This window comes from Oncorhynchus gorbuscha, linkage group LG04 (assembly GCF_021184085.1).
Source record: "Oncorhynchus gorbuscha isolate QuinsamMale2020 ecotype Even-year linkage group LG04, OgorEven_v1.0, whole genome shotgun sequence".
Lineage (NCBI taxonomy): Eukaryota > Metazoa > Chordata > Actinopteri > Salmoniformes > Salmonidae > Oncorhynchus > Oncorhynchus gorbuscha.
In genome coordinates, this window is record NC_060176.1 from 43,902,008 (window position 1) to 43,926,928 (window position 24,921).

At 44.4% G+C, this 24,921-nt stretch overlaps 2 protein-coding genes across 6 annotated transcripts in view; one reads left to right on the forward strand and one right to left on the reverse strand.

Annotated features, from left to right (window-relative positions):
• The window catches only part of LOC124034121 (aminopeptidase O (putative)), a 122,524-nt gene extending 104,696 nt beyond the window's left edge, over positions 1-17,828 (forward strand). For 2 of the 3 annotated variants that reach the window (XM_046346872.1, XM_046346873.1), the window contains exons 15-17: positions 9,522-9,608; positions 9,730-9,885; positions 16,735-17,828. In XM_046346872.1, the coding sequence (XP_046202828.1) occupies positions 9,522-9,608; positions 9,730-9,870 (228 nt within the window). In that variant the 3' untranslated portion in view covers positions 9,871-9,885; positions 16,735-17,828. Of the gene's footprint in view, positions 1-9,521; positions 9,609-9,729; positions 9,924-16,734 lie in introns of all 3 variants that reach the window. The other variant, XR_006838524.1, reaches the window with a different exon arrangement.
• A 1,757-nt stretch (positions 17,829-19,585) lies between these two features.
• fancc (FA complementation group C) overlaps positions 19,586-24,921 on the reverse strand; it is a 36,942-nt gene continuing 31,606 nt past the window's right edge. For all 3 annotated transcript variants that reach the window (XM_046346874.1, XM_046346876.1, XM_046346875.1), the window contains 3 exons: positions 23,006-23,180; positions 21,895-22,107; positions 19,586-20,330 (listed from right to left, as the gene is read on the reverse strand). In XM_046346874.1, coding sequence (XP_046202830.1) covers positions 20,148-20,330; positions 21,895-22,107; positions 23,006-23,180 — 571 coding nt within the window. In that variant the 3' untranslated portion in view covers positions 19,586-20,147. The remainder of the gene's footprint in view (positions 20,331-21,894; positions 22,108-23,005; positions 23,181-24,921) is intronic.

The following is a 24,921-nucleotide window of genomic DNA, read 5'->3' on the forward strand; positions in this document are numbered from 1 at the left end:
AATTCTATCCTTCTGATTACTGCTTACAAGCGAAAATTAAAGCAGGAAGCACCAGTGACTCTGTCAATAAAAAAGTGGTCAGATGAGGCAGATGCTAAGCTACAGGACTGTTTTGCAAGCACAGGCTGGAATATGTTCTGGGATTCTTCCTATGGCATTGAGGAGTACACCACATCAGTCATTGGCTTCATCAATAAGTGCATTGATGTGACCGTACTTACAGTTGAAGTCGGAAGTTTACATGCACCTTAGCCAAATTCATTTAAACTCCGTTTTTCACATTTCCTGACATTTAATCCTAGTAAAAAGTCCTTAGGTCAGTTAGGAACACCACTTTATTTTAAGAATGTGAAATGTCAGAATAATATAGATTTTTTTTTCCAGCTTTTATTTCTTTCATCACATTCCTAGGGGGTCAGAAGTTTACATACACTCGATTAGCATTTGGTAGCATTGCTTATAAATGGTTTAACTTGGGTCAAATGTTTCGGGTAGCCGTCCACAAGCTTCCCACAATACAATATGTTGGGTGAATATTGGCCCATTCCTCCTGACAGAGCTGGTGTAACTGAGTCAGGATTGTAGGCCTCCTTGCTCACACACGCTTTTTCAGTTCTGCCCCCAAATGTTCTATAGGATTGAGGTCAGGGCTTTGTGATGGACTCTCCAATACCTTGACTTTGTTGTCCTTAAGCCATTTTGCCACAACTTTGGAAGTATCCTTAGGGTCATTGTCCATTTGAAAGACCCATTTGCGACCAAGCTTTAACTTCCTGACTCTTGAGATGTTGCTTCAATATATCCACATAATTTTCCTCCTTATGATGCCATCTATTTTGTGAAGTGCACCAGTCACACCTGCAGCAAAGCTCCCCCACAAAATGATGCTACCACCCCTGTGCTTCACGGTTGGGATGGTGTTCTTCAGCTTGTAAGTCTCTCCCTTTTTCCTCCAAACATAACAATGGTCTTTATGGCCGAACAGTTCTATTTTTGTTTCATCAGACCAGAGGACTTTTCTCCAAAAAGTATGATCTTTGTCCCCATGTGCAGTTGTCTGGCTTTTTTAAAGGCGGTTTTGGAGCAGTGGCTTCTTCCTTGCTGAGCGGCCTTTCAGGTTATGTCGATATAGGACTTGTTTTACTGTGGATATAGATACTTTTGTACCTGCTTACTCCAGCATCTTCACAAGGTCCTTTGCTGTTGTTCTGGGATTGATTTGCACTTTTCGCACCAAAGTACGTTCATCTCAAGGAGACAGAAAGTGTCTTCTTCCTGAGCGGTATGAGCAAGGAACGGGACTCTAACCCGGAAGCTAATAAGAAATCCCGCTATTCCCTCCGACGAACCATTAAACAGACACAGTGTTAAAACAGGACTAAGATTGAATTGTACTACACCGGCTCTGACGCTCATCGGATGTGGCAGGGCTTGCAAACCATTGCAGACTACAAAGGGAAGCACAGCCGAGAGCTGCCCAGTGACATGAGCCTACCAGACGAGCTAAACTACTTCTATGCTCGCTTCGAGGCATATAAAACTGAAACATGCATGAGAGCACCAGCTGTTCCGGACGACTGTGTGATCGCGCTCTTCACAGGCCAATGTGAGTAAGACCTTTAAACAGGTCAACATTCACAAGGCTGCAGGGCCAGCTGGATTACCAGGACATGTACTCCGAGCATGTGCTGACATTTTCAACCTCTCACTGTGCGAGTCTGTAAAACCTAAATGTTTTAAGCAGACCACCATAGTCCCTGTGCCCAAGAACACTAAGGTAACCTGCCTAAATGACTACCGACCCGAAGCACTCACGTCTGTAGCCATGAAGTGCTTTGAAAGGCTGGTCATGGCTCACATCAAAACCATTATCCCAGAAACTATAGACCCAGTCCAATTTGCATATCACCCTAACAGATCCACAGATGATGCAATCTCTATTGCACTCCACACTGCCCTTTCCCACCTGGACAAAAGGAACACTTATGTGAGAGTGCTATTCATTGACTACAGCTCAGCGTTCAACACCATAGTGCCCTCAAAGCTCATCAATAAGCTTAGGACCCTGAGACTGTACACCTCCCTCTGCAAATGGATCCTGGACTTCCTGACTGGCCACCTCCAGGTGGGAAGGGTAGGTATCAACACATCCGCCATGCTGATCCTCAACACAGGGGTCCCTCAGGGATAATATATAATAATATAATAATATATGCCATTTAGCAGACGCTTTTATCCAAAGCGACTTACAGTCATGTGTGCATACATTCTACGTATGGGTGGTCCCGGGGATTGAACCCACTACCCTGGCGTTACAAGCGCCATGCTCTACCAACTGAGCTACAGAGTGCTCTCCCACAGTCCCCTCCTGTACTCCCTGTTCACTCATGACTGCACAGCCAGGTACGACTCCAACACCATCATTAAGTTTGCTGATGACACAACAGTGGTAGGCCTGATCACCGACAACAAAGAGACAGCTTATAGGGAGGAGGTCAGAGACCTGGCCGTGTGATGCCAGGACATCAACCTCTCCCTCTCTCTCAATGTGATCAAGACAAAGGAGATGATTGTGGGCTAAGGAAAAGGAGGACCGAGTACGTCACCATTCATATCAACACGGCTGTAGTGGAGCAGATTGAGAGCTTCAAGTTCCTTGGTGCCCACATCACCAACAAACTAACATTGTCCAAGCACACCAAGACAGTCGTAAAGAGGGCACAACAGAACCTTTTTCCCCTCAGGAGACTGAAAATATTTGGCATGGATCCTCAGATACTCAAAAGGTTCTACAGCTGCACCATCGCAAGCATCCTGACTGGTTGCATCACTGCCTGGTATGGCAACTGCTCGGCCTCCGACCGCAAGGCACTACAGAGGGTAGTGCATACGGTCCAGTACATCACTGGGGCCAAGCTTCCTGCCATCCAGGACCTCTATTCCAGGCGGTGTCAGAGGAAGCCCTTAAAAAATGTCAAAGACTCCAGCCACCCCAGTCATTGACTGTTCACTCTGCTACTACACAGCAAGCGGTACCAGAGTGCCAAGTCTAGGTCCAAGAGGCTTCTAAACAGCTTCTACCCCCAAGCCATAAGACTCCTGAACATCTAATCAAATGGCTACCCAGACTATTTGCATCCGTTCACCTACGCGTCTGGAACCAAAAATCTCACATTTGGACGCATCAGACCAAAGGACAGATTTCCACCGTTCTAATGTCCTTTGCTCGTGTTTGTTGACCCAAGAAAGTCTCTTATTTTATTGTTATCCTTTGGGGCGGCAGGTCACCTACTGGTTAGAGCGTTGGGCCAGTATCCGAAAGGTTGCTAGATCAAATCCCTGAGCTGACAAGAATTTGTTCTTAACTGACTTGCCTAGTTTAATAAAAAATAGTAGTGGTTTCTTTGAAGCAATTTGACCATGAAGCCTGATTCACGCAGTCTCCTCTGAGCAGTTCATGTCCGCCTTGGTCAGGGAGGTGACAAAGAACCTGATGGTCACTCTGACAGAGCTCCAGAGGTCCTCTGTGGAGATGGGAGAAACTTCCAGAAGGACAACCATCTCTGCAGCACTTCACAAATCAGGCATTTCTGGTAGAGTGGCCAGTCGGAAGCCACTCCTCAGTAAAGGGCACATGACAGCCCTCTTGGAGTTTGCCAAAAGGCACTTAAGGACTCTCAGACCATGAGAAACAAGATTCTCTAGGTCTGATGAAACCAAGACTGAACTCTTTCCCCTGAATGCCAAGCGTCACGTCTGGATGAAACCTGGCACCATCCCTACGATGAAGCATGGTGGTGACAGAATCATGCTGCGGGGATGTTTTTCTTTGACAGGGAATGTGAGACTTGTTAGGATGGAGGGAAAGAGGAACGGAGCAAAGTACAGAGAGATCGTTGATGAAAACCTGATCCAGGACCTCAGACTGGGGCGAAGGTTCACTTTTCCAACAGGACAAAACCCCTAAGTTTGCACTGCAATGCAGTGTCTTGGACCGCTGCACCACTTGGGAGGTTCCATCCACAAAGTTTTTAATGCTCATCAATTGCCTTGCACCAAGGAAATACAAAATACTAAAATACTACACAGGACTCTTAAAGAGTTTCATTGAAATGTTAGTTGTATTTTTTTGATCACAGAAACAATGAGAAAATTTGGAAAAATAAATAATTAAATGTTAATTATATAAAGCGGCAGGGTAGCCTAGTGGTTAGAGCGTTGGGCTAGTAACCGGAAGGTTGCAAGTTCAAATCCCCGAGCTGACAAGGTGCAAAATCTGTCGTTCTGCCCCTGAACAGGCAGTTAACCCACTGTTCCTAGGCCGTCATTGAAAATAAGAATTTGTTCTTAACAGACTTGCCTCGTTAAATAAAGGTAAAATAAAAAAAATTAAAAGCAGCCCGTGCAATCATCTTCCAGAGAGCGGCCCCAATCGGCCCGAGCCCCAAGTAATACATTTGGGCCAGATAACTATCACCGGAATCGGCCCAAACCCCAAGTAATACATTTGGGCCAGATAACTATCACCGGTATCAAGCCCGAACCCCAAGTAATACATTTGGGCCAGATAACTCACACTGGAATCGGCCCGAGCTCAATCCCTGTATCGTAGCCAGCCATAAGTAATACCGCCAAAGGCGGCCCAGACTCGGGCCAAATGACGTTAGCCGAGTCTGACTGTCAGCTGAGTGCCCCAACTCTCAGCCGGAATCGGCCCAGATCCACTGTGCTAGCTGGGACGCAGTAGGTGTCACTTCTCCTCCCGTCATTTAAAAAGACCCGACGGAGCTCATTGCCTTCTTCAATAATGCAAAGACGGGCAGCATGAAGGTCTTGTCATTGATTTGGCTGGAAAGGGGTAGAAATTGTGCTTTACAATGGTATTCATATTACAGTTGACCTGGAAGTATTACGTTTTTGGGGAGCTAAAATAAGGTACATTGTACGTTACAGCGCGATGTACAAAAGTGTGTTAGCTAACTATACACTTTAATGGTGTTTATGCGTAGGATAAGGTGTGTGGGGGGTTGTGGTGGGAGTTACGTGTGTGTGCGTGTGTGTGTGTGTAGGGGCTTTACTGTACTTTAGCATTAAGTGCAGCAGTCAGAGTAAGCACAGCTGTGTTAAGGCTGGAAACTAAACAACTTAAGCTGTCTTTAACACATGCCCTGTCTTGAAAAGAATTAGTTGATACATTTTTCCCCCTCTTATATGATGCCATAGTCATTACTGTATATGACCTTTTTGGAAGGAGAAATCAATAATTGATGTTTAGCTCAGATGTTAGTTCATTTCCGGTAGTCATGCAGTTAGTGTTTGGTGCTGTGAAATGTTCCGCTACATTATCAACACCATTACGTTTTAGTTGAACAGAACTGAGCATCTTTTGTTTGGGACCTATTAAAACAATGAAAATCTTCAGCCAGGAATGAAAGACTTCCTACTGAGAATGTGCTTCACTTCTAAGAATCAATTGGGTGTAAGAATTTTAAAAGACTGTAAAGGATGTGAGTGTACAGTACTTGGCTGGCCTTCAGTGGTTCAACATGAGAAGGTCTCTGTCTAGGCCTCTACAGTCTGGCTGGGGTTAGGAGGCCAACAGAGATGTACAAATACCAGGGGGGAAAAACGAAATGGTCCCTAAAAGTGGTCACACAGACACATGCGCACGTGTGTCCAGCCATTCCTCCAATGCTTTTTCTTTCTTACCCTCCAACCTTTCCACAAAATGAAGGATGAATGTGTTTGAAAGGTTAAAGAAATAAAAGCTTAAGTGCAGCATCACTTCTCTCCCGTTATGTTGGGTTAGCAGTGTTTACTTCATGGAGGTGTAGCTGGTTAAAGTGTGCAAATTCATCACGCTTGATGTGCTGTCTGTTATGGATAGTGCTCCGTCCTTCCATTTGAATGGTGTAGAATGTGTGTGAGATGTGCGTGGGCATTTAATGTAGCGTGGAGGATAGCGTGCAAGCACTGGCTTCAACGCATATGGGTCATTCCATTTCAAGTTCAGCAAGTCATGACACCCACCATCTTCGATTGTTCTGAAGTCGTTTCTGTAGTTAGATAAGCATTACTGCGACATTAGTTATTTGAAATATAATTTGATCTTTGAGAAATTAAGCTAATTTGATTATGACCAAACTTATTTTCTAACAATAAGTAAGACATGGTCAAAAGCTACCCATGGCTGTAGGATGGTCCATAACCCTAACAACTTCAATGACTAATTTCTCTGAACAGGGGATAAAAACATCACCAAATACATTGAAAATACATTACATAGTATGAAGAAGCAATACTCCGAGCCACAGCTCCATACTACTTGTCAAACATAGATAACTGATGCTATATACTCATTGTTGGGGTGGGATTGGTGTGGGGGGCCCGTGGAGGGCTTTTGACCATTTCTTAGAATTTTTTAGAATGTTTTAACTCATTGTTAGAAAAAAAGCTTGGTCCAAATCAGATGTTAGGTACTATAAGAGAAAATTGCCAATTTGGTTCCAATCAATTAGCTTAATTTCTCAGAGATCTAATTATATTTCAACAAAATAATGTTGCAAAAATGCCAATCTAACCTGTTTCTAACAACAGAAATCATAGCAGAACAATCTGAGATTGTGGGTGTCGAAATTCTATTGTGGTTTTTGAGGTGGAACGACCTGTGTGTGTGTGTGTGTGTGTGTGTGTGTGTGTGTGTGTGTGTGTGTGTGTGTGTGTGTGTGTGTGTGTGTGTGTGTGTGTGTGTGTGTGTGTGTGTGTGTGTGTGTGTGTGTGTGTGTGTGTGTGTGTGTGTGTGTGTGTGTGGCAGTGTACTGTATGAGTACAGTATGTGTGTGCATGTATGAGAGTGAATGCGTGACTGTGGCTCGCTTCCTTTCATGTGTGTCTCGTGATGTGTGGGTTGGTGCTTGTGTGTGTGTGTGTGTGGCCATTTGTCGGTCGGTCAAGCATACAGGGCACATTGTAGCACAAAAGGCCTTAATGCCCACGCTAGGTTGAAGGGTCCTGTCAGAGAGGAAAGGAGTCTGTTACACCAAAGACACTCCTCATGTGTAGAAGCCGAGCAGGATGACAGAGAGAGAGAAAAAGACAGATAGACAGAGAACTGCAGGGTTGGCATCTGCGTTTCATAAAGTCGTTTTACTCTGTTTAAAAATCATTTAGACATACAGTAACCTTTTACGAGACTATAATGGAAAACTGAAATTTATTAACACATTTTGGATATTATCAACAATAAAATACTGTGAAAATGTTTTACTGTAGTATAATGTAAAAGATGGTGCATTGTGATAAAATTGTGTGGGCGGGGAAAGGATTTTGAATGGTACTGTAATTCCATCCCGCAGAATACAGTGCCGTACTGTATTTTTGAAGCACCAACAACCTTTTGACCACTAGTGGGTGCATGGTATTGTTGGCGTGCCTTGTAAGTGGCTATATTTGTTGCAGCCATTGGTAATAGTGCTTTTACCAATTTAAAATGGATAGGAGACAGATTGGCATTAAGTCTTGAACCTTAAATGGTTGAGCATTTTGGCCTTGTAGTCTCTCCCAGTATGGAAGCCTTGTTTATTTTACCAGGTAAGTTGACTGAGAACACATTCTCATTTACAGCAACAACCTGGGGAATAGTTACAGGGGAGAGGAGGGGGATGAATGAGCCTATTGTAAACTGGGGATTATTAGGTGACCATGATGGTTTGAGGGTCAGATTGGGAATTTAGCCAGGACACCAGGGTTCACACCCCTACGATAAGTGCCATGGCATCTTTAATGACCTCAGAGAGTGTTTTAACATCCCAACTGAAAGACAGTACCCTACACAGGGAGGTGTCCCCAATCACTGCCCTGGGGCATTGGGATATTTCTTTTAGACCAGAGGAAAGAGTGCTTCCTACTGGCCCTCCAACACCACTTCCAGCAGCATCTGGTCTCCCAGGGACTGACCAGGACCAACCCTGCTTAGCTTTAGAAGCAAGCCAGCAGTGGTATGCAGGGTGGTATGCTGCTGGCTTGTTAAAAGCCTTTAGAAATGGAAGGGATATAAAACACTAAATATTCATTGATATGCTGAGATATGTAAACACATTACCTTGCAGCCATCCTCCTTGCACCAATCCCCTGTAATTACAATAACAATACATTGAAATACAAACCTCACTCCCGTCAATGAATTTATTTCATTCATCCATTCATTCATTAATACACTGCAATTACGGTAGGATTGACTTTTTTACAGTGTAATACAGTCAATTCTACGATATTGTACTGTGTCATTACATAGTACTTGCTTTGATACCATATTTACATTACTGCAATACGAAATACAGTAAATGACTTGCCAATTAGCTGCCTGTAAGTTACTGTCAAATTCACAGCAACCCCTTTACAGTGCAGGGAAGGAACATGATCAGCAAGTTTAGGCCAACATGTATTGTAATTAATGTGCGTATCTCTTTGAATGCCCTCCAGGCCACCCTGCTCTGCTGCCCCGCGCAGCCCCAGCAGCTGCTCACTGTGCTGGGTTGCATTCCTGGGGAGAGCCCTGGGGGTAGCCAGCTGTCTGGTGCCCCTCTCACCCCCTTCTTACCCCCCTCACTGGGCCTCTGTCTCTCTCTTGAGGGGAGACGCACCAATTACACAGGACATTCCTACATTTATTACACCACACACACACACACACACATATCCAGGATGTCACGAGCAGGATTGATTGATTGCAAAAATGAGAGACACGAAGAGGTTGGGATCTGAAAAAGCAAATGCTGCTGGACCTATTGAAAGAGCAAGGTGGGGAAAAAGAGCAGGAAAGAGAGGGAAAATAACACTGAAATGGCAGTAAGTGATGTGATATTACTACGGTTGCAAAATTCCCGGAACTTTCAATCAATTCCCGGTTTATATTATAAGAGAGAGGGAGGGGTCATCTGAGGCCTACGAAGCTCATGTTTATTCAGAAGGCTACAGAGGTAAAGGGAGCGTTGAGAGACGCTGTTATCAAAGGAGCGTTGCCCGGCTCTGCTTCTCACGCCCCCACACCAGGTGGAAGGGAAAACAGAGTGTGTGCGCATGTGTGTGTCTGTCCATACATCTGTGTGGGTGTGTGAATCCTCAAGTGAGACATAAGAAGGACAAATAATCCTCAGTATTGCTGCTTCCATCTAGGTGAATTTATCGTCTAGGAGAAACCCCCCCCCCCCCCCTCGTAGCATTAAATCACAAATCACTCCCATCACGAGGCTAGTAGAATAACAGCGTAAGGCTAGAACACACACACGCAAAAACATGAGGAGGGATGATGATGGAGGCGGGGACAGAGCCAGTCTCTGATCTCTCCGGTCACCGTGGTAACAGAGCTCCCATTGATCCTCTGGGAGAAAGGCCAGGCACCATCCTACACACGCACACACACATGCAGAGAGAGTGAGTGTGTGAGAGAGAGAGGAGAGCTTGCTGGTCTAAAATGTTTTGTATGTCTCCTATCATGAGCTCTTCCAATATGTGTGTTTCAGGTGAGGCATCGCTGGTGTGAGCTAGTGATCAAACACAAATACGCTCAGGCTTATGGAGATGTGGAGCACTTCCTCATACACGACCAGGTAACACTCACACACACGCTTGCCTCTCTCTCTCACACAACACAGACTCTTGTGCAAAAGCATGTTGTGGGTGTGTATCTGTATGTTAGGCTGATTGTATTTGTGTGTGTTGTCTCTCCAGGCCATGGGTGTTTATCTGTACGGAGAGCTGATGATTCAAGAGGACTCTAGACAACAGGCCCTGGCCAGGCGCTGCCTCTCATTGGTCCAGAACGAAATGGACCAATCAGCTCGCAGAGTGGTAGAGGAGATGGTCCTATGAGGGGGCACACAAAAGGTACTGACCCACCCAGCTGTGCCATCTCAAAATTATAGGTACCAGTTGTTTCTGAACATTATTATGTTAAAAGTGATAATGGTCCCTTGTTGATTATGCCCTGGTTAAAGTGGGATCATATTGTTCTGAAACTATTTTGTATTATCTCTAGCCTCAGTATGGTAGATAGTGGGCAGACATATACTTCCTCTTCAGTGCTATGTTTTCTCTAGCTCCTCTGCCACGTTTAGATGTGTGTAATGGGTCTTGTTTCGGAGTGCTACTGTAAAAGGACTCTTTGTTTCTGGGTGTAGTGACTTGGCCACCTCTCTCACATTCCTCCTTGAGCTCTCTCTCTCTCTGTGTGTGTGTGTGTGTGTGTGTGTGTGTGTGTGTGTGTGTGTGTGTGTGTGTGTGTGTGTGTGTGTGTGTGTGTGTGTGTGTGTGTGTGTGTGTGTGTGTGTGTGTGTGTGTGTGTGTGTGTGTGTGTGTGTGTGTGTGTGTGTGTGTGTGTGTGTGTGTGTGAGAGAGTGAGAGTGAGAGTGAGAGAGAGAGAGAGCTCAGAACGCTGCCTTTTCTGTGGTTTCTCAGGAGCGCCGTCAGGATGTGTTTGTCAGGGCAGGAATTTGGGAATGTGTTCCTCAAACAAACAGACAGTAGAGAAGGAGAGAGAGAGGACTGTGTCTCCGGTTAGCCCTGTGCAGCTTTTTACTGTGTTTACCCTGAAATTCCTCTGTGTGTGTGTGTGTGTGTGTGTGTGTGTGTGTGTGTGTGTGTGTGTGTGTGTGTGTGTGTGTGTGTGTGTGTGTGTGTGTGTGTGTGTGTGTGTGTGTGTGTGTGTGTGTGTGTGTGTGTGTGTGTAACTGCACTGTCACCCACTGGGAGGGAAGGTGGTGTCCGGCTTCTCATAACAACAAGGGTCTTATTTGTTTCGTCCCTCCCAACGAGGAGAATAGAAGAGAGATTTATGATTCAGACCAAGAGGGAGAAGGAGTGAGGACGGGTCTCTTTAAAGGAGTAGAGCAGGAACACTAGAACTTGTCCTAAGAAAGCACGGGCCATTCAGGCTACCTAGCCTGCTTCCAAGTCATGTCCAATCAATTGAATTTACCACAGGTGGACTCCAATCAAGTTGTAGAAACATCTCAAGGATGAAAAAATGGAAACAGGATGCACCTGATTTCAATTTGGAGTCTTACGGCAAAGGGTCTGAATACTTATGTAAATAAGGTATTTCTGTTTTTATTTGTAAAAACAAATATATATATATATAATCTTAAAACCTGTTTTTGCTTTGTCAATATGGGGTATTGTGTGTAGATTGGTGAGGGAAAAAACGATTTGATCGATTTAAGAATAAGGCTGTGACGTAACAAAATGTGGAAAAAGTCAAGGGGTCTGAATACTTTCCAAATTCACTGTATATGTGAGAAGGCGGTTGTTTTCGGAGGTGCTGCTAAATACTTGTCCAGATCAAGCAGAGAGACATACAGGCCTCACCACACAGATAGATACATCCTTTATCAGGCAGTGGCCAAGCAAGAGCAAGACGGGAAGGGTGCTTTCATCCACACAAACACCGAGGACAGCTTTATGTGTGTGCAGAGGGGAGGAGAAAGGTTTTCCAGGCGAGCGCTCTGTCTGTCTACTCTGACAAATCACTTTACACGCACGCACGAAACGCACACTCTGCTGAGGCCACAGTCCGTCAGCCTCCTGTCACAGTGGCTCTCTGTCACTGTCCACAATAACATGTCTCCCTATCCGTCAATAACAAGACGGCCAGTCCAAGCTTTCCTTCTTTCTCACCCCCTCTCTCTCTCTCTCTCTCTCTCTCTCTCCTTCTCTTCGCCCTGTACATGCCTGTGGAATCCCTCCTGATCCGCTTACTGAGGGACATATCGCCGGTGTAGCGGAGCATAGCGAATGGTAGAGGGGGATAGAAGAGGGAGAGTGAGAGAGAGAACGCCACAGGTTTGGCCTTTCATGTCTAGGCTGCAATGGTTACTGGTGTGATGACGCTGGAGGGGAAAAGGGAGAGGCGGTGTGAGAGAAAGGGAGAGACGGTGTGAGAGAAAGGGAGAGCGAGGATTGACAGGTCTCGCCTTTAATGTCAGGATTCTGCGGGTTCCTGGCACAACTGAGCTAGGGATAAAGAGAAGAAAAGAGAGAGAATGGGAGAAAGAGACGAAGAGAGAGGAAAAGAAAGAGAGAGAGTATCCTGGTCTTTCATGTCTGCTTTGGGAGGGTTCCTGGCGTGCTGATTTGTGACTTAAGATAAAATCACATTGCCAGGGATTACCACCCAGGCCAGACCCTGCCAGCTGCTATGACAACCGGAGGCTCCACCGCTCAGCCGCTTGCAATAATAACGTCAAATAAGACATGATGATCTGACAGGGTGTGTTTGTGTGGGTGATGATGAGAGGCCCCATGTAGGGGGGAGGGGCAAACTTTTGGATTATGTACGTCTGTGGGTGTCCATGTGCAGCCCTGTGCATGGTGTGTCTGTGTGTGTGTCCATGTGCAGCCCTGTGCATGGTGTGTCTGTCTGGGTGTCCATGTGCATGGTGTGTCTGTGTGTGTGTCCATGTGCAGCCCTGTGCATGGTGTGTCTGTGTGGGTGTCCATGTGCAGCCCTGTGCATGGTGTGTCTGTGTGGGTGTCCATGTGCAGCCCTGTGCATGGTGTGTCTGTGTGGGTGTCCATGTGCAGCCCTGTGCATGGTGTGTCTGTGTGGGTGTCCATGTGCAGCCCTGTGCATGGTGTGTCTGTGTGTGTGTCCATGTGCAGCCCTGTGCATGGTGTGTCCATGTGCAGCCCTGTGCATGGTGTGTCTGTGTGTGTGTCCATGTGCAGCCCTGTGCATGGTGTGTCTGTGTGGGTGTCCATGTGCAGCCCTGTGCATGGTGTGTCTGTGTGGGTGTCCATGTGCAGCCCTGTGCATGGTGTGTCTGTGTGTGTGTCCATGTGCAGCCCTGTGCATGGTGTGTCTGTGTGTGTGTCCATGTGCAGCCCTGTGCATGGTGTGTCTGTGTGTGTCCACCAGTCAGGCAGTGACCACTCTCGCACCAGGTACAGAGCTTAGCTGATTGGTGAACAGTGATTGATCTCCTTTGTTCACAGTGGCTAAGTTCTGCACCTAAGGAGAGAATGACGCACCGAATCAAACAAAGAGAGAACAATGGAGAGAGGTGGAATGAGAGGATAAGTTGACACCATTTCCCTCTTCCCCCAATGTGTAAACCATATGAACACTTTTGCATGCAAGAGAAATTCCTGTCTCCTGTCTCTGCATGTCTGAAGATACCCTACGCTGGAGTGGAAATGTACAGTCGGGATTCAGTAGTGAGTGAGTGTGCTCCGTGGGAATTCAACATTTGAGTCGCCTAAGTTTGATGTGCTGCAGTTACTAATAAGCCCAGCGTTATGCTCTCCTGCCCATTCAGTCTCCGTCGCTCTCGTCACCCTCTCTCTATTCTCTCTCCCCTCCCTTTTCTCAGTTTCATCCTTTCTCTTTTCTCTCTCCTTCATTGTCTGTGAGCTCGCTCTCTCTCTCTCTCTTTCTCTCTCTGGGTGGACTGATGGTGATGGGGAGGGATGTGGGACACAGGAGACAGTGCTAATGAAAATGAGGAAGACAGGCATTGCTAATGCTGCTGCTCAGTGAGCCACTTTGACAATGGGCCCTGGAGGATCGTCTTCTTCCACTTCCTTACCTTCCTCTTCCTCCCCCTTTTCGTCCTCCTCTTATTTTCAAACTCCAGCAGCACTAACAAATATATTCAAGTCCAATTCGGTACAGCAGTATCTGTGGTGGATCTTTGCTATAAGAACTACCTGATCGCTCAACGTCATCTCTTCTTCTTTGAGCGTATGGAATCGGAGATAAATCTCTGGACGTTGAACTGTTGAACAAGCTCAGACCGTAACTAATCAACGGCCCCGGAGTCAATCAAAGGCGCGTTGCCCGCCAAGAGCATTGCACTTTACTTTAAAAAATCATTTTAAAATGGTGATTAAGCTTGAGCTGACATCAGCAGAATGTCAGGAAAATTGCCTTCAAATGGCCAATGCTTTGTGCTGCTCTGTAACGCACTTTTGATTGTATCCCGACCAATGGGTCAGAATGAACATACTGGACTGGAAAGGTAATTGTGGTGTGGTCGGTGGCGGGGTGGGAAGCGGTAGGAGAGCTGGTATAGCCCTATGGTCTTTTCTTTCTCTAACAAAATGGCCGCTGTAAGCGAGGACAGATGTGTGAATTAGAAATTAGGTCCATGTGGAGCCTGACTGGAAAATGCTATATTTAGGGCCCGTTACAAGAGTAATGACTATCAAAGGCTTCTAAAAGAGAGGAATTACCATCGGAGACGATATCTAAAGCCTGATTTATTATAGCCTAATGGAAGGGAAATGGGCTTGCACATCAAAGCACGATGAAAATGTATAGAGAGGACATTTTCACTCTAATGCCAGAAGTAAACCTAAATTTGTTCACTTTAATATCCTACGTAAACCTCACTTTATTCTATTTTTATAAGCTTACTGTGAGGTGCCATATTCCTGGCGTGGGACTAACTGTTTTCCCAGCTTGGCTCCAGCACCTCTGACTTGCTATTGGTGTTTTAATATGGAGCTGAATGCATGAATGGAACTCTGAGAAATCAGAGCCATGTTAGAATTACAGCCACCTGTTCTTACTTAACCGCTTTCAGTGAGAAGTTACTGTTGCATTGTGGTTGAATATAGGCCCTCAATTCATATTGGAAGACTGTGAAAGAGGCTTGCCTCCCCGAGATGCGGGCGTGTCTCAGCAACAAAGACCAAAGGCAACGTTTAATTCCAAAATGTTGAAGAAGAGAGCGAGGACTAGTCTAGGACTGTGCCTCCTGTGCCTACTGAGCTGATAACAGTACTACTGAATGACTGGCTCAGTTCAGCAGGAACAGGAGTCCAGCCCACACCAACACACGACCAGACAGGCAGCCATCGGCATCATCGTCCAGCCCTGAAGAGCTACGCAACGACAACACACATGACTGATACCCTCAGCGGACGCATACCAAATGGCACCCTATTCTCTATTCAGTACATTACTTTTGACCAGAGCACATTCCCTACATACAGTGCCTTGCGAAAGTATTCGGCCCCCTTGAACTTTGCGACCTTTTGCCACATTTCAGGCTTCAAACATAAAGATATAAAACTGTATTTTTTTGTGAAGAATCAACAACAAGTGGGACACAATCATGAAGTGGAACAACATTTATTGGATATTTCAAACTTTTTTAACAAATCAAAAACTGAAAAATTGGGCGTGCAAAATTATTCAGCCCCCTTATGTTAATACTTTGTAGCGCCACCTTTTGCTGCGATCACAGCTGTAAGTCGCTTGGGGTATGTCTCTATCAGTTTTGCACATCGAGAGACTGAATTTTTTTTCCCATTCCTCCTTGCAAAACAGTTTTTGATTTGTTAAAAAAGTTTGAAATATCCAATAAATGTTGTTCCACTTCATGATTGTGTCCCACTTGTTGTTGATTCTTCACAAAAAAATACAGTTTTATATCTTTATGTTTGAAGCCTGAAATGTGGCAAAAGTTTTATGTCTTTGTGTTTGAAGCCTGAAATGTGGCAATGTTCAAGGGGGACGAATACTTTCGCAAGGCACTGTACAGTGCAAAACACACAAGGCAAAAACAGGTTTTTAGATATATTTAGAATTTATTTAAAATAAAAAAATAAAAACAGATAAGTATTCAGACCCTTTGCTATGAGACTCGAAATTGAGCTCAGGTGCATCCTGTTTCCATTGCTCATCCTTGAGATGTTTCTACAACATGATTGGAGTCTACCTGTGGTAAATTCAATTGATTGGACATGATTTTGAAGGGCACACACCTGTCTATATAAGGTCCCACAGTTGACAGTGCTTGTCAGAGCAAAAATTAAGCCATGAGGTCAAAGGAATTGCCCATAGAGCCCCGAGACATATCTGGGCAAGGGTGCCAAAACAATGTCTGCAGCACTGAAGGTCCCCAGAGACACAGTGGCCTCCATCATTCTTAAATTAAAGAAGTTTGGAACCACCAAGACTCTTCCTAGAGCTGGCCCTAGGCCAAACTGAGCAATCGGGGGAGAAAGTGCCTTGGTCAGGTAGGTGACCAAGAACCCGATGGTCACTGTCGTTTCTTTGTGATGGTTGTCCTTCTGGAAGGTTCTCCTATCTTTGCAGCACTCCACTAATCAGGCCTTCATGGTAGAGTGGCCAGACAGAAGCCACTACTCGGTAAAAGGCAAGATTCTCTGACTTGAAACCAAGATTGAACTCTTTGGAGATCGAACATCTCTGGAGAAACCTGAAAATAGCTGTGCAGTGATTCTCCCCATCCAACTTGACAGAGAATGAGGATCTGCAGAGAAGAATGGGAGAATCTCCCCAAATACAGGTCTGCCATGCTTGTAGCGTCATGCCCAAGAAGAGTTGAGGCTATAATCACTACTTCAACAAAGTACTGAGTAAAGGAAAGGGTCTGAATACTTATGTAAATGTCACATTTACATCGGTGTTTTTTGTTGTTGCCATTTTGCTTTGTCATTATGGGGTAGATTGATGAGGGGGAAAATGATTCAATCAATTTTAGAATAAGGCTGTAACATAACAAAATGTGTAAAAAAGTGAATAGTTTAGGAATGCACTGAAATGTGCTATGCCTATGGGTCCTAGTCAAAAGTAGTGCACTATACAGGGAAAAGGGTTTCATTTGGGAAGCAAAATACTCCCATGACTGTATTAGGAACTGTACACCAGCTGTTATTGTCTGTTCTCATCGCAGCTCTCTTTTCTCCCACTGTTCTCTTTTGTAGGCTGCCCAGCTGCCCGCCTTGGGACATGGAAGGGAGAGGAAACACTGAGAAAGTAATGCTCTCACTACTTCCCCTTCAGACAGGAAGACCAAACGCCAACCTGTTTTCTTTCCTGCATGATCAATGAAGTTGAAGCACTGTACTGTACATACTAATAGTAATAGGTGATGTGTAGATAGGCCTGCGTCCCAAAATGGCACCCTATTTCCTATATAGTGCACTACTTTTGACCAGTGCCCTATTAGCCCTTTGTCTTTGGGCAAAAGTAGTAAACGATAATGGGAATATGGTGTCATTTGGTACGCCCATAGTTATGTTCTCCAGAATTCTCAAAAATATAGGAATCGAAAAGAAAGACTATTGTCATGGCATTTGTATAAATATAATAATGCCTCTTTACTGAACTTTCTGATTTAGCCTCAGTTTCAATTCTCCTCATTAGGAAATGCGACAGAATGAGATTTGGGTCTTGGAGGTGTCCTTTGATGTGGAGATTTGGGTCTTGGAGGTGTGCTTTGATGTGAGTGTCTCTTGTGTGTTTGAACGTGGGATCGTTTGTACATTCATTCTGAAAAAAATAACAGTACAGCTACAGTCACTCACCCTTCTAGATAACTTGAAACAGTCTAACCAGGTCTTGTGTCTGGACGCCACCTGCAGATTCATACTACAGCTATGACAATTATTATTAGCTATTATTATTATTATATATATATTACAATTAGTTTGTATTGCTAGTAGTATGGGTTGGGATTATGTTTTTTTTAGCTTGCTAGCTACATTACACGGCCCATCAAGTTAGCCAGTTGTATCTGGGGGTGATTACGGCCATCTACTGTATTTCATGAACATGTGTACATGTCTAGACAATAGTGACCCATCCACTTAGCTGGATGTGGCTGGGGAGTGGTTATAGCATGACCCATCCAATGTAAACAAGTGTGTCTGGGTAAGCAGCTGATAATGATCAAATATTTTTATCTGGACACTTTCTGTTTTTTGATATTGCTACTAATCAAATATGTAAGTAAACATTTCACTGTACCGTTTACACCTTTGTATGTGACAAATAAACATCGATTTGATATAGTGTTTTTACCAGAGAAGGTCATGTGAAGAACAACATTACCTGCACTAAAGTCAGATTAGGATATAGGCCAAGGACGATAAAATTGATTTTTACCTGGAGTTTTCCTTATTGTAGGCGAATATTTTTACCACTTTTAGTCTTGAAATCTTTGGTTGTTTACCACACTACCTTACTCACTCGGTTTAGCACATGGCCTAACATGTGAATCCACTAAGAGATGGGTGGGGCAAAGGTTTAAGAGGGTCTGAACAATGCTCAATAAGTGTATACAAAAAAGAGCTCTCCAGAAGGTTTACCAAAACATTGAAGGGCTATTTTCTCAAAAGTGGGGTTACAAGTTTTTTCAAATGTCAAAGCATAATTGCTTTCCCATTGTTCCTCAATTGCAGTGTATGATATACCATTTGTAGCTCTGAGTCTCTACTTTTATCCAATGTAAAAAATAAAATAAAAATTGACATTTGAATTTGAAAAACATTTCAAATTTTGCTACATACACTACATGACCAAAAGTATGTGGACACCTGTTCGTCGAACATCTCATTACAAAATCATGGGCATTAATATGGAGTTGGTCCCCCCTTTGCTTCTATAACATCCTCCACTCAGCTGGGAAGGCTTTCCACTAGATGTTGGAACACTGAGGTCAAGCACTGATGCTAGGCCTGGCTCGCAGTCAGCTTTTCAATTCCTCCCAAAGGTGTTTGATGGGGGTTGAGGTCAGGGCTCTGTGCAGGTTAGTCAAGTTCTTCCACACCAATCTCAAAAAAAAACATTTCTGTATGAACCTCGCTTTGTGCACGGGGGCATTGTCATGCTGAAACAGGAAAGGGCCTTCTCCAAACTGTTTCCACAAAGTTGGAAGCACAGAATCATCTAGAACGTCATTTTATGCTGTAGTGTTAAGATTGACCTTCACTGGAACAAAGGGGTCTAGCCCAAACCAATTTTAGCTATGGAGATTGCATGGCTGTGTGCTCAATTTTATATACCTGTAAGCAATGGGTGTGGCTGAAATAGCTGAATCCACTCATTGGAAGGTCTGTCCACATACTTTTGTATATATAGTGGAAGACCAAATCGAGGCGGTCGGTCACATACCCTATATTGCACATATTTTAGTTGTCTCATTAGATACTTTCAATAGTTATGAATTTCTGCAATGTATAGTTGTTTGAGGTCATTTACATTTGGAGCTATTGACATTTGAAAATATTGTCCCATGTACATTTTGTAATTTATTGATGGTCTCTAACTAGTCCCATAGGGATGTCGAATGTCAAACCCAACTGACCATGGGTATTAGAATCACATGGGCATTAGAGTCCCAAATTGATGATAACTTCGGTGCCGCCAGCTGTAGGCAGGATTCAAATAAACCCAAGGAAAATTCTTACGATATTTCTGTGACATACCATTTTTTCCTAATTATCTAGCAAATCTCAGTTTTGGACGAGACTGACTTGATGGCCAAATTTATCCTATTTACACTAGAATAAATGTTTCTGATTAATATCAGTGCCACATAACCAGGTGAAGCTGGTTAAGAGAATGCCAAGGGTGTGCAAAGCTGTCATCAAGGCAGAGGGTGGCTATTTTGAAGAATCTCAAATATAAAATATATTTCGATTTGTATAACACTTTTTTGGGTACTACATGTTTTGTTATTTCATAGTTTTGATGTCTTCACTATTATTCTACAATGTAGAACATTTTAAAAATAAAAACCCTTGAATGAGTAGGTGTGTCCAAACTTTTGACTGGTACTGTACATATGATTTTATTGTTTTGTGAGTCAGCTAATATACAGAATAATAAAAAACATGACTCAGATCAGGTTATAGACCATTACTCTGATTGTAATAATTAACTAATTAGAAATATTTCCATATTTATAATGAGACTTGAAGAAGGGTTGACGTCACATTTCTTTAGTATAGGTTTGTACCATACAATGCAGTATAGTTGGTGTAGAGGCATTCTGTAGAGAAAGACAGTGTCCATATCAGGTGCTGTTGCATGTCATTTCCCTTCTTCAAATCAACGGATGTTTCCCCATGTGTGTGTAATGAGAGGAATGTGTTCTGAGGCAATAATATGAGTGGAAAGGTTAGGGCACGTTTTATGACTTGTTGCTCTTGCACGGCTAAGAGTGTGTCCTGATACGTCTGTGTGTCTAGTTGTGACTGTATGTTCTCCCACTGTCGTATCTGTAGCGTCTGTTTGTGTGTATCCTGTCAGTGTCATAGCGCCTGGGTTGGTTGAACAGCCTGGCACGGCTGTGTGTGTATCCCATCGCTGCCATAGTGGCTGTGTGTCTGTGTCATGTTGTACCATGTGTGTGTGTGTCGTGCTGTGCCATGTGTGTGAGTGTGCCCCGAAGAGCCCTGGTCCTGAGCGTAACTCTGTCAGTGAGGCTGGAGGAGGCTCTCTCTCTGTTTAGTCGGAGCTCAACCATGTCGAGAACACACACTGCCTCACGGACCAGCCCTGACCGCTGCACCACCTGGAACACACAGCACACACGATATACACAGGTATATTAGAGCCAGACAATTGTGTTCACATAACAGTGACGCCATCATGAGCCGAGAGGGATGGAGAGAAAAAACAGGTTCTTTGCTCTGTCTGTCTGTCTGTCTGTCTGTCTGTCACACACACACACTATTTGCTTCTGAGGTTTGGTCCAACAGAAACGGTCGATTCCCCTTCTAACGGTACCCTTTACAGAGCAGACCCTACTAAAACGGGAGTATCAATGAACATGATTGTGGAAAATGAATGCTCGGTTTGTCGCATGCGGCATTGAGGTAGCGCGAGCAGCATTTTAGCTACACACTGTTATGTGCAAGCTGTGTAGTCCGTGTTTTATAAATGTGCAATGAGCATAAAAAAAAGATGCATTTATATAAGGAATTGGTAACTCGTTCTCATTCGGAGATATAAGCATCTAATTGAGGTAGACCACTGGAGTTCAACATCTTAACAAAGTGAACAGGCCATGTTGTTCAAACAGTTGGAGACGGACAGGAGGGTGTATTCGTAACAGTTCAACTCTTCTACCTTGTTAGCAAGCAAATAGATCCAAGTTGGCGAGACTTCTAAAGATTAGCTGGCTAGTCCCTAGCACGTGGGCTTATGCTTCAGAGATGGTTTATGAGACCTGTGTTCATTTTCTGTCATTCCTGCTAGAAGAAGTTGGTTATTATTAGCGGATGTGCAAGGTTCTGGTTAAATGTTACAAAAAGGCATTTTTTTATAGACAAGACTTGAAAGTCAGATCAGTAATTATTTTTAAAAAAGCAGGTTAAACTATTTTGATGAAATTATGAAATTATTAGTGGATATTATGGTTGTGGAAGGCTTTATATTTAGCCTAGGTATAACTTTACAAGCCCTGGATTTGTTCTGTTACTCCGGACTGTTTGAAAAGCAAGGTCTCGACCTTTAATTATGAAACGATGCTTATTTAGAGAAAACCGTTTAAAAAATATTTAGATATACACCGAGTGTACAAAAACATGAAGAACACCTGCTCTTTCCATGACACAGACTGACCAGGTGAACCGAGGTGCTTACGATCCCTTATTGATGTTACTTTAAATCGGTGTAGATGAAGGGGGAGAGACCGCTTAAATGAGGATTTTTAAGCCTTAAATGATTGAGATTGATTGTTGTATGTGTGCTATTCAGAGGGTGAATGGGCAAGACAAAAGATTTAAGTGTCTTTGAACAGGGTATGGTAGTAGGTCCCCGGGTGCACCGGTTTGTGTGAAGAACTGCACCGCTGCTGGGTTTTTAACTCTCCACAGTTTCCCGCGTGTATCAAGGACATCCAGTCAACTTGACACAACTGTGGGAAGCACTGACATATTGAGTCTGTTCTGAGGACAAAAGAGGGGTGCAACTCAACATTAGGAAGTTCTTCATGTTTTGTACACACAGTGTATATCGTCAATTGCCCAGGAGTTTGAAAAAAATCAAGACGTGATTTTTAGGCCATATCGCCCAGCCTCGTGTGTGTGGTTTTGCGTGTGCGTGCATCAAGAGGGGTAAAGTTGTGAGCTCACCATGCGGACTATCTCCCTGGCACCACTCAGGGGGTTGTGGGAGAAAACTGCAAAGTTGCCCAGGAGGCTGACGACCAATAGCGAGTCCAGGGACGGCTGCTGGGGGACGGCTGACATCAGCTCGGCCAATGACTGCAGTCGGTCAGCAGGAAGGGGAGGAGCCGAGAGCAGGAAGAGTGACCTCAGGTGATCCCAGACTTCTCTGGCCGCCACCTGGAAACAGAAAGAAGGAACGGGAGGAAACTAGCTTCAGCTGGAAGCCTGTCGTTTCCAAATGTAGTCGTTTTCCACGACAACGGCCGGACGGATAGGCGCAAAAGAATGTCTTCAGAGTCAACCAAAGTTTATGCCCTCTATAGACCTCAACTTCTCTCTGACCACAGTGTGTGTAGGCCCCTCGGGGTAGAGAGGAGACATCCAGGAGACACAGGAGAGATGAAACCCAGGAATAGCCAGGCAGACGCACTCCGAGTGGGATCAATACCAGATCAGCCTCCCTCACCCTTCTCCCTTTCTCCATGTCTTTTTCCCTTCCTCTCGCCTTCTAACCCGGAGAAGCAAATCTATTATTCATCCCTCGGTCCATTATTCATCTATCTATTGGCCAAGCTATTCTGAGACCAGCCATGACAGGTCAGTAAGGACAACGACATCTAAACAAAACATTTCCATGACATAGACTGACCAGGTGAAAGATATGATACCTTATTGATGTCACTTGTTTAATCCACTTCAATCAGTGTAGATGAAAGGGGAGGAGGTAGGTAAAAAAAATATATTTCTAAGCATTAAGACAATTGAGAGAAGGCAAAAGATTTAAAGTGCCTTTGAACGGGGTATGGCAGTAGGTGCCAGGCGCACCGGTTTGTGTCAAGAATTGCAAAGCTGCTGAGTTTTTCCTGTGTGTATCAAGAATAGTCCACCACCCAAAGGACATCCATCCAACTTGACACAACTGTGGAGTCAACATGGCCCGGCATCCCTGTGGAATGCTTTCAACACCTTGTATAGTCCATGCCCAGCAAATTAAGGCTGTTCTGAGGGCAGAAGGGGAGGGGCTGCAACCTAATATTAGGAAGGAACCCTTTCCATCCAGCCAGCCAGTACATACCAGCTGCTGTGTCCGGTGGTGCCCCCTGTTGGTCGGGTGGTGATAGAAGGTGAGGAGCCACAGCAAGGGGCCACAGTCCTGAGGTCTGGCTGAGACCAGTAGTTGGTTGGCTACCTCCAACCAGTCAGCACACTGCACCAGCAGGAACCAGGCCTCAAACACTCCACACTGACCCCTGGAGGACAACATACACACAGGGAATTAACCTAGCACCCAATCATCATCTGAGAGAAGGCGGGAAGATAAAGGGCGTGTTCTAGAACATGCAAGGAGAGTGGAAGAGGACAGAGAAAGATAGGGAAGAAGATTAGTAAGACGATGAGATAATGAAGGGGGATCACTGGCTGGGAACGGTTGGGAATTTGGTATGGCGTTCCGGAATAGAGCGGTCAAGATAATGGGCCAAGTTAAAAGCCGCAGCTGGAGCCACGATTGCTCTCTCTGTTCTCAGTGTTTCTCTCTCTCTCACCCCCCCCCCCTCTGCTATTGATTTCTACCACTCTCTCTCTCATTCACTACAATCTTCCCCCTCTGCTCTCTAGCTAAGAAGCTTTAATATGTTGGTGGAATCAGGAGTGAGTAGTGTGTTCTGATTCAGGGGATAACACAAGCGATAGAACAATATGATACAGTAGAAGTCGGAGTCATTAAAACTCATTTTTCCACCACTCCACAAATTTCTTGTTAACAAAATATAGTTTTGGCAAGTCGGATAGGACATCTGCTTTGTGCGTGACACAAATACTTTTTTACAGACAGATTATTTCACTTTTAATTCACTGTATCAAAATTCCAATTCAGAAGTTTGGAAAATTCCAGAAAATGATCTTATGGCTTCAGAAGCTTCTGACAGGCTAATTGACATCATTTGAGTCAATTGGAGGTGTACCTGTGGATGTATTTCAATGCCTGCCTTCAAACTCAGTGCCTCTTTGCTTGACATCATGGGAAAATCCAAATAAATCAGCCAAGACCTCAGAAAAACAATTGTAGATCTCCACAAGTCATCCTTGGGAGCAATTTCCAAATGACTGAAGGTACCACGTTCATCTGTACAAACAATAGTACGCAAGTATAAAACACCATGGGACCACGCAGCCGTCATAACACTCAGGAAGGAGACGCGTTCTGTCTCCTAGAGATGAAACTATGGTGCGAAGTGCAAATCAATCCCAGAATAACAGCAAAGGACCTTGTGAAGATGCTGGAGGAAACCGGTACAAAAGTATCTGTATGCACAGTAAAACAAGTCCTATATCAACATAACCTGCAAGGAAGAAGCCACTGCTCCAAAACCGCCATAAAAAAAGCCAGACTACAGTTAGCAACTGCACATGGGGACAAAGATCATACTTTTTGGAGAAATGTCCTCTGGTCTGATGAAACAAAAATAGAACTGTAATGACCATCGTTATGTTTGGAGGAAAAAGGGGGAGTCTTGCAAGCCGAAGAACATCATCCCAACCATAAAGCACAGGGGTGGCAGCATCGTGTTGTGGGAGTGCTTTGCTGCAGGAGGGACTGGTGCACTTCACAAAATAGATGGCTTCATGAGGAGGAAAATGATGTGAATATATTGTAGCAGCATCTCAAGACATCAGTCAGGAAGTTAAAGCTTGGTCTCAAATGGGTCTTCCAAATGGGCAATGACCCTAAGGATACTTCCAAAGTTGTGGCAAAATGGCTTAAGGACAACAAAGTCAAGGTATTGGAGAGTCCATCACAAAACCCTGACCTCAATCCTATAGAACATTTGGGGGCAGAACTGAAAAAGCGTGTGTGAGCAAGGAGGCCTACAAACCAGACTTACATTAGCTCTGTCAGGAGGAAGGGCCCAAATTCACCCAACGTATTGTGGGAAGCTTATGGAAAGCTCCCCGAAACGTTTGACCCAAGTTAAACAATTTAAAGGCAAT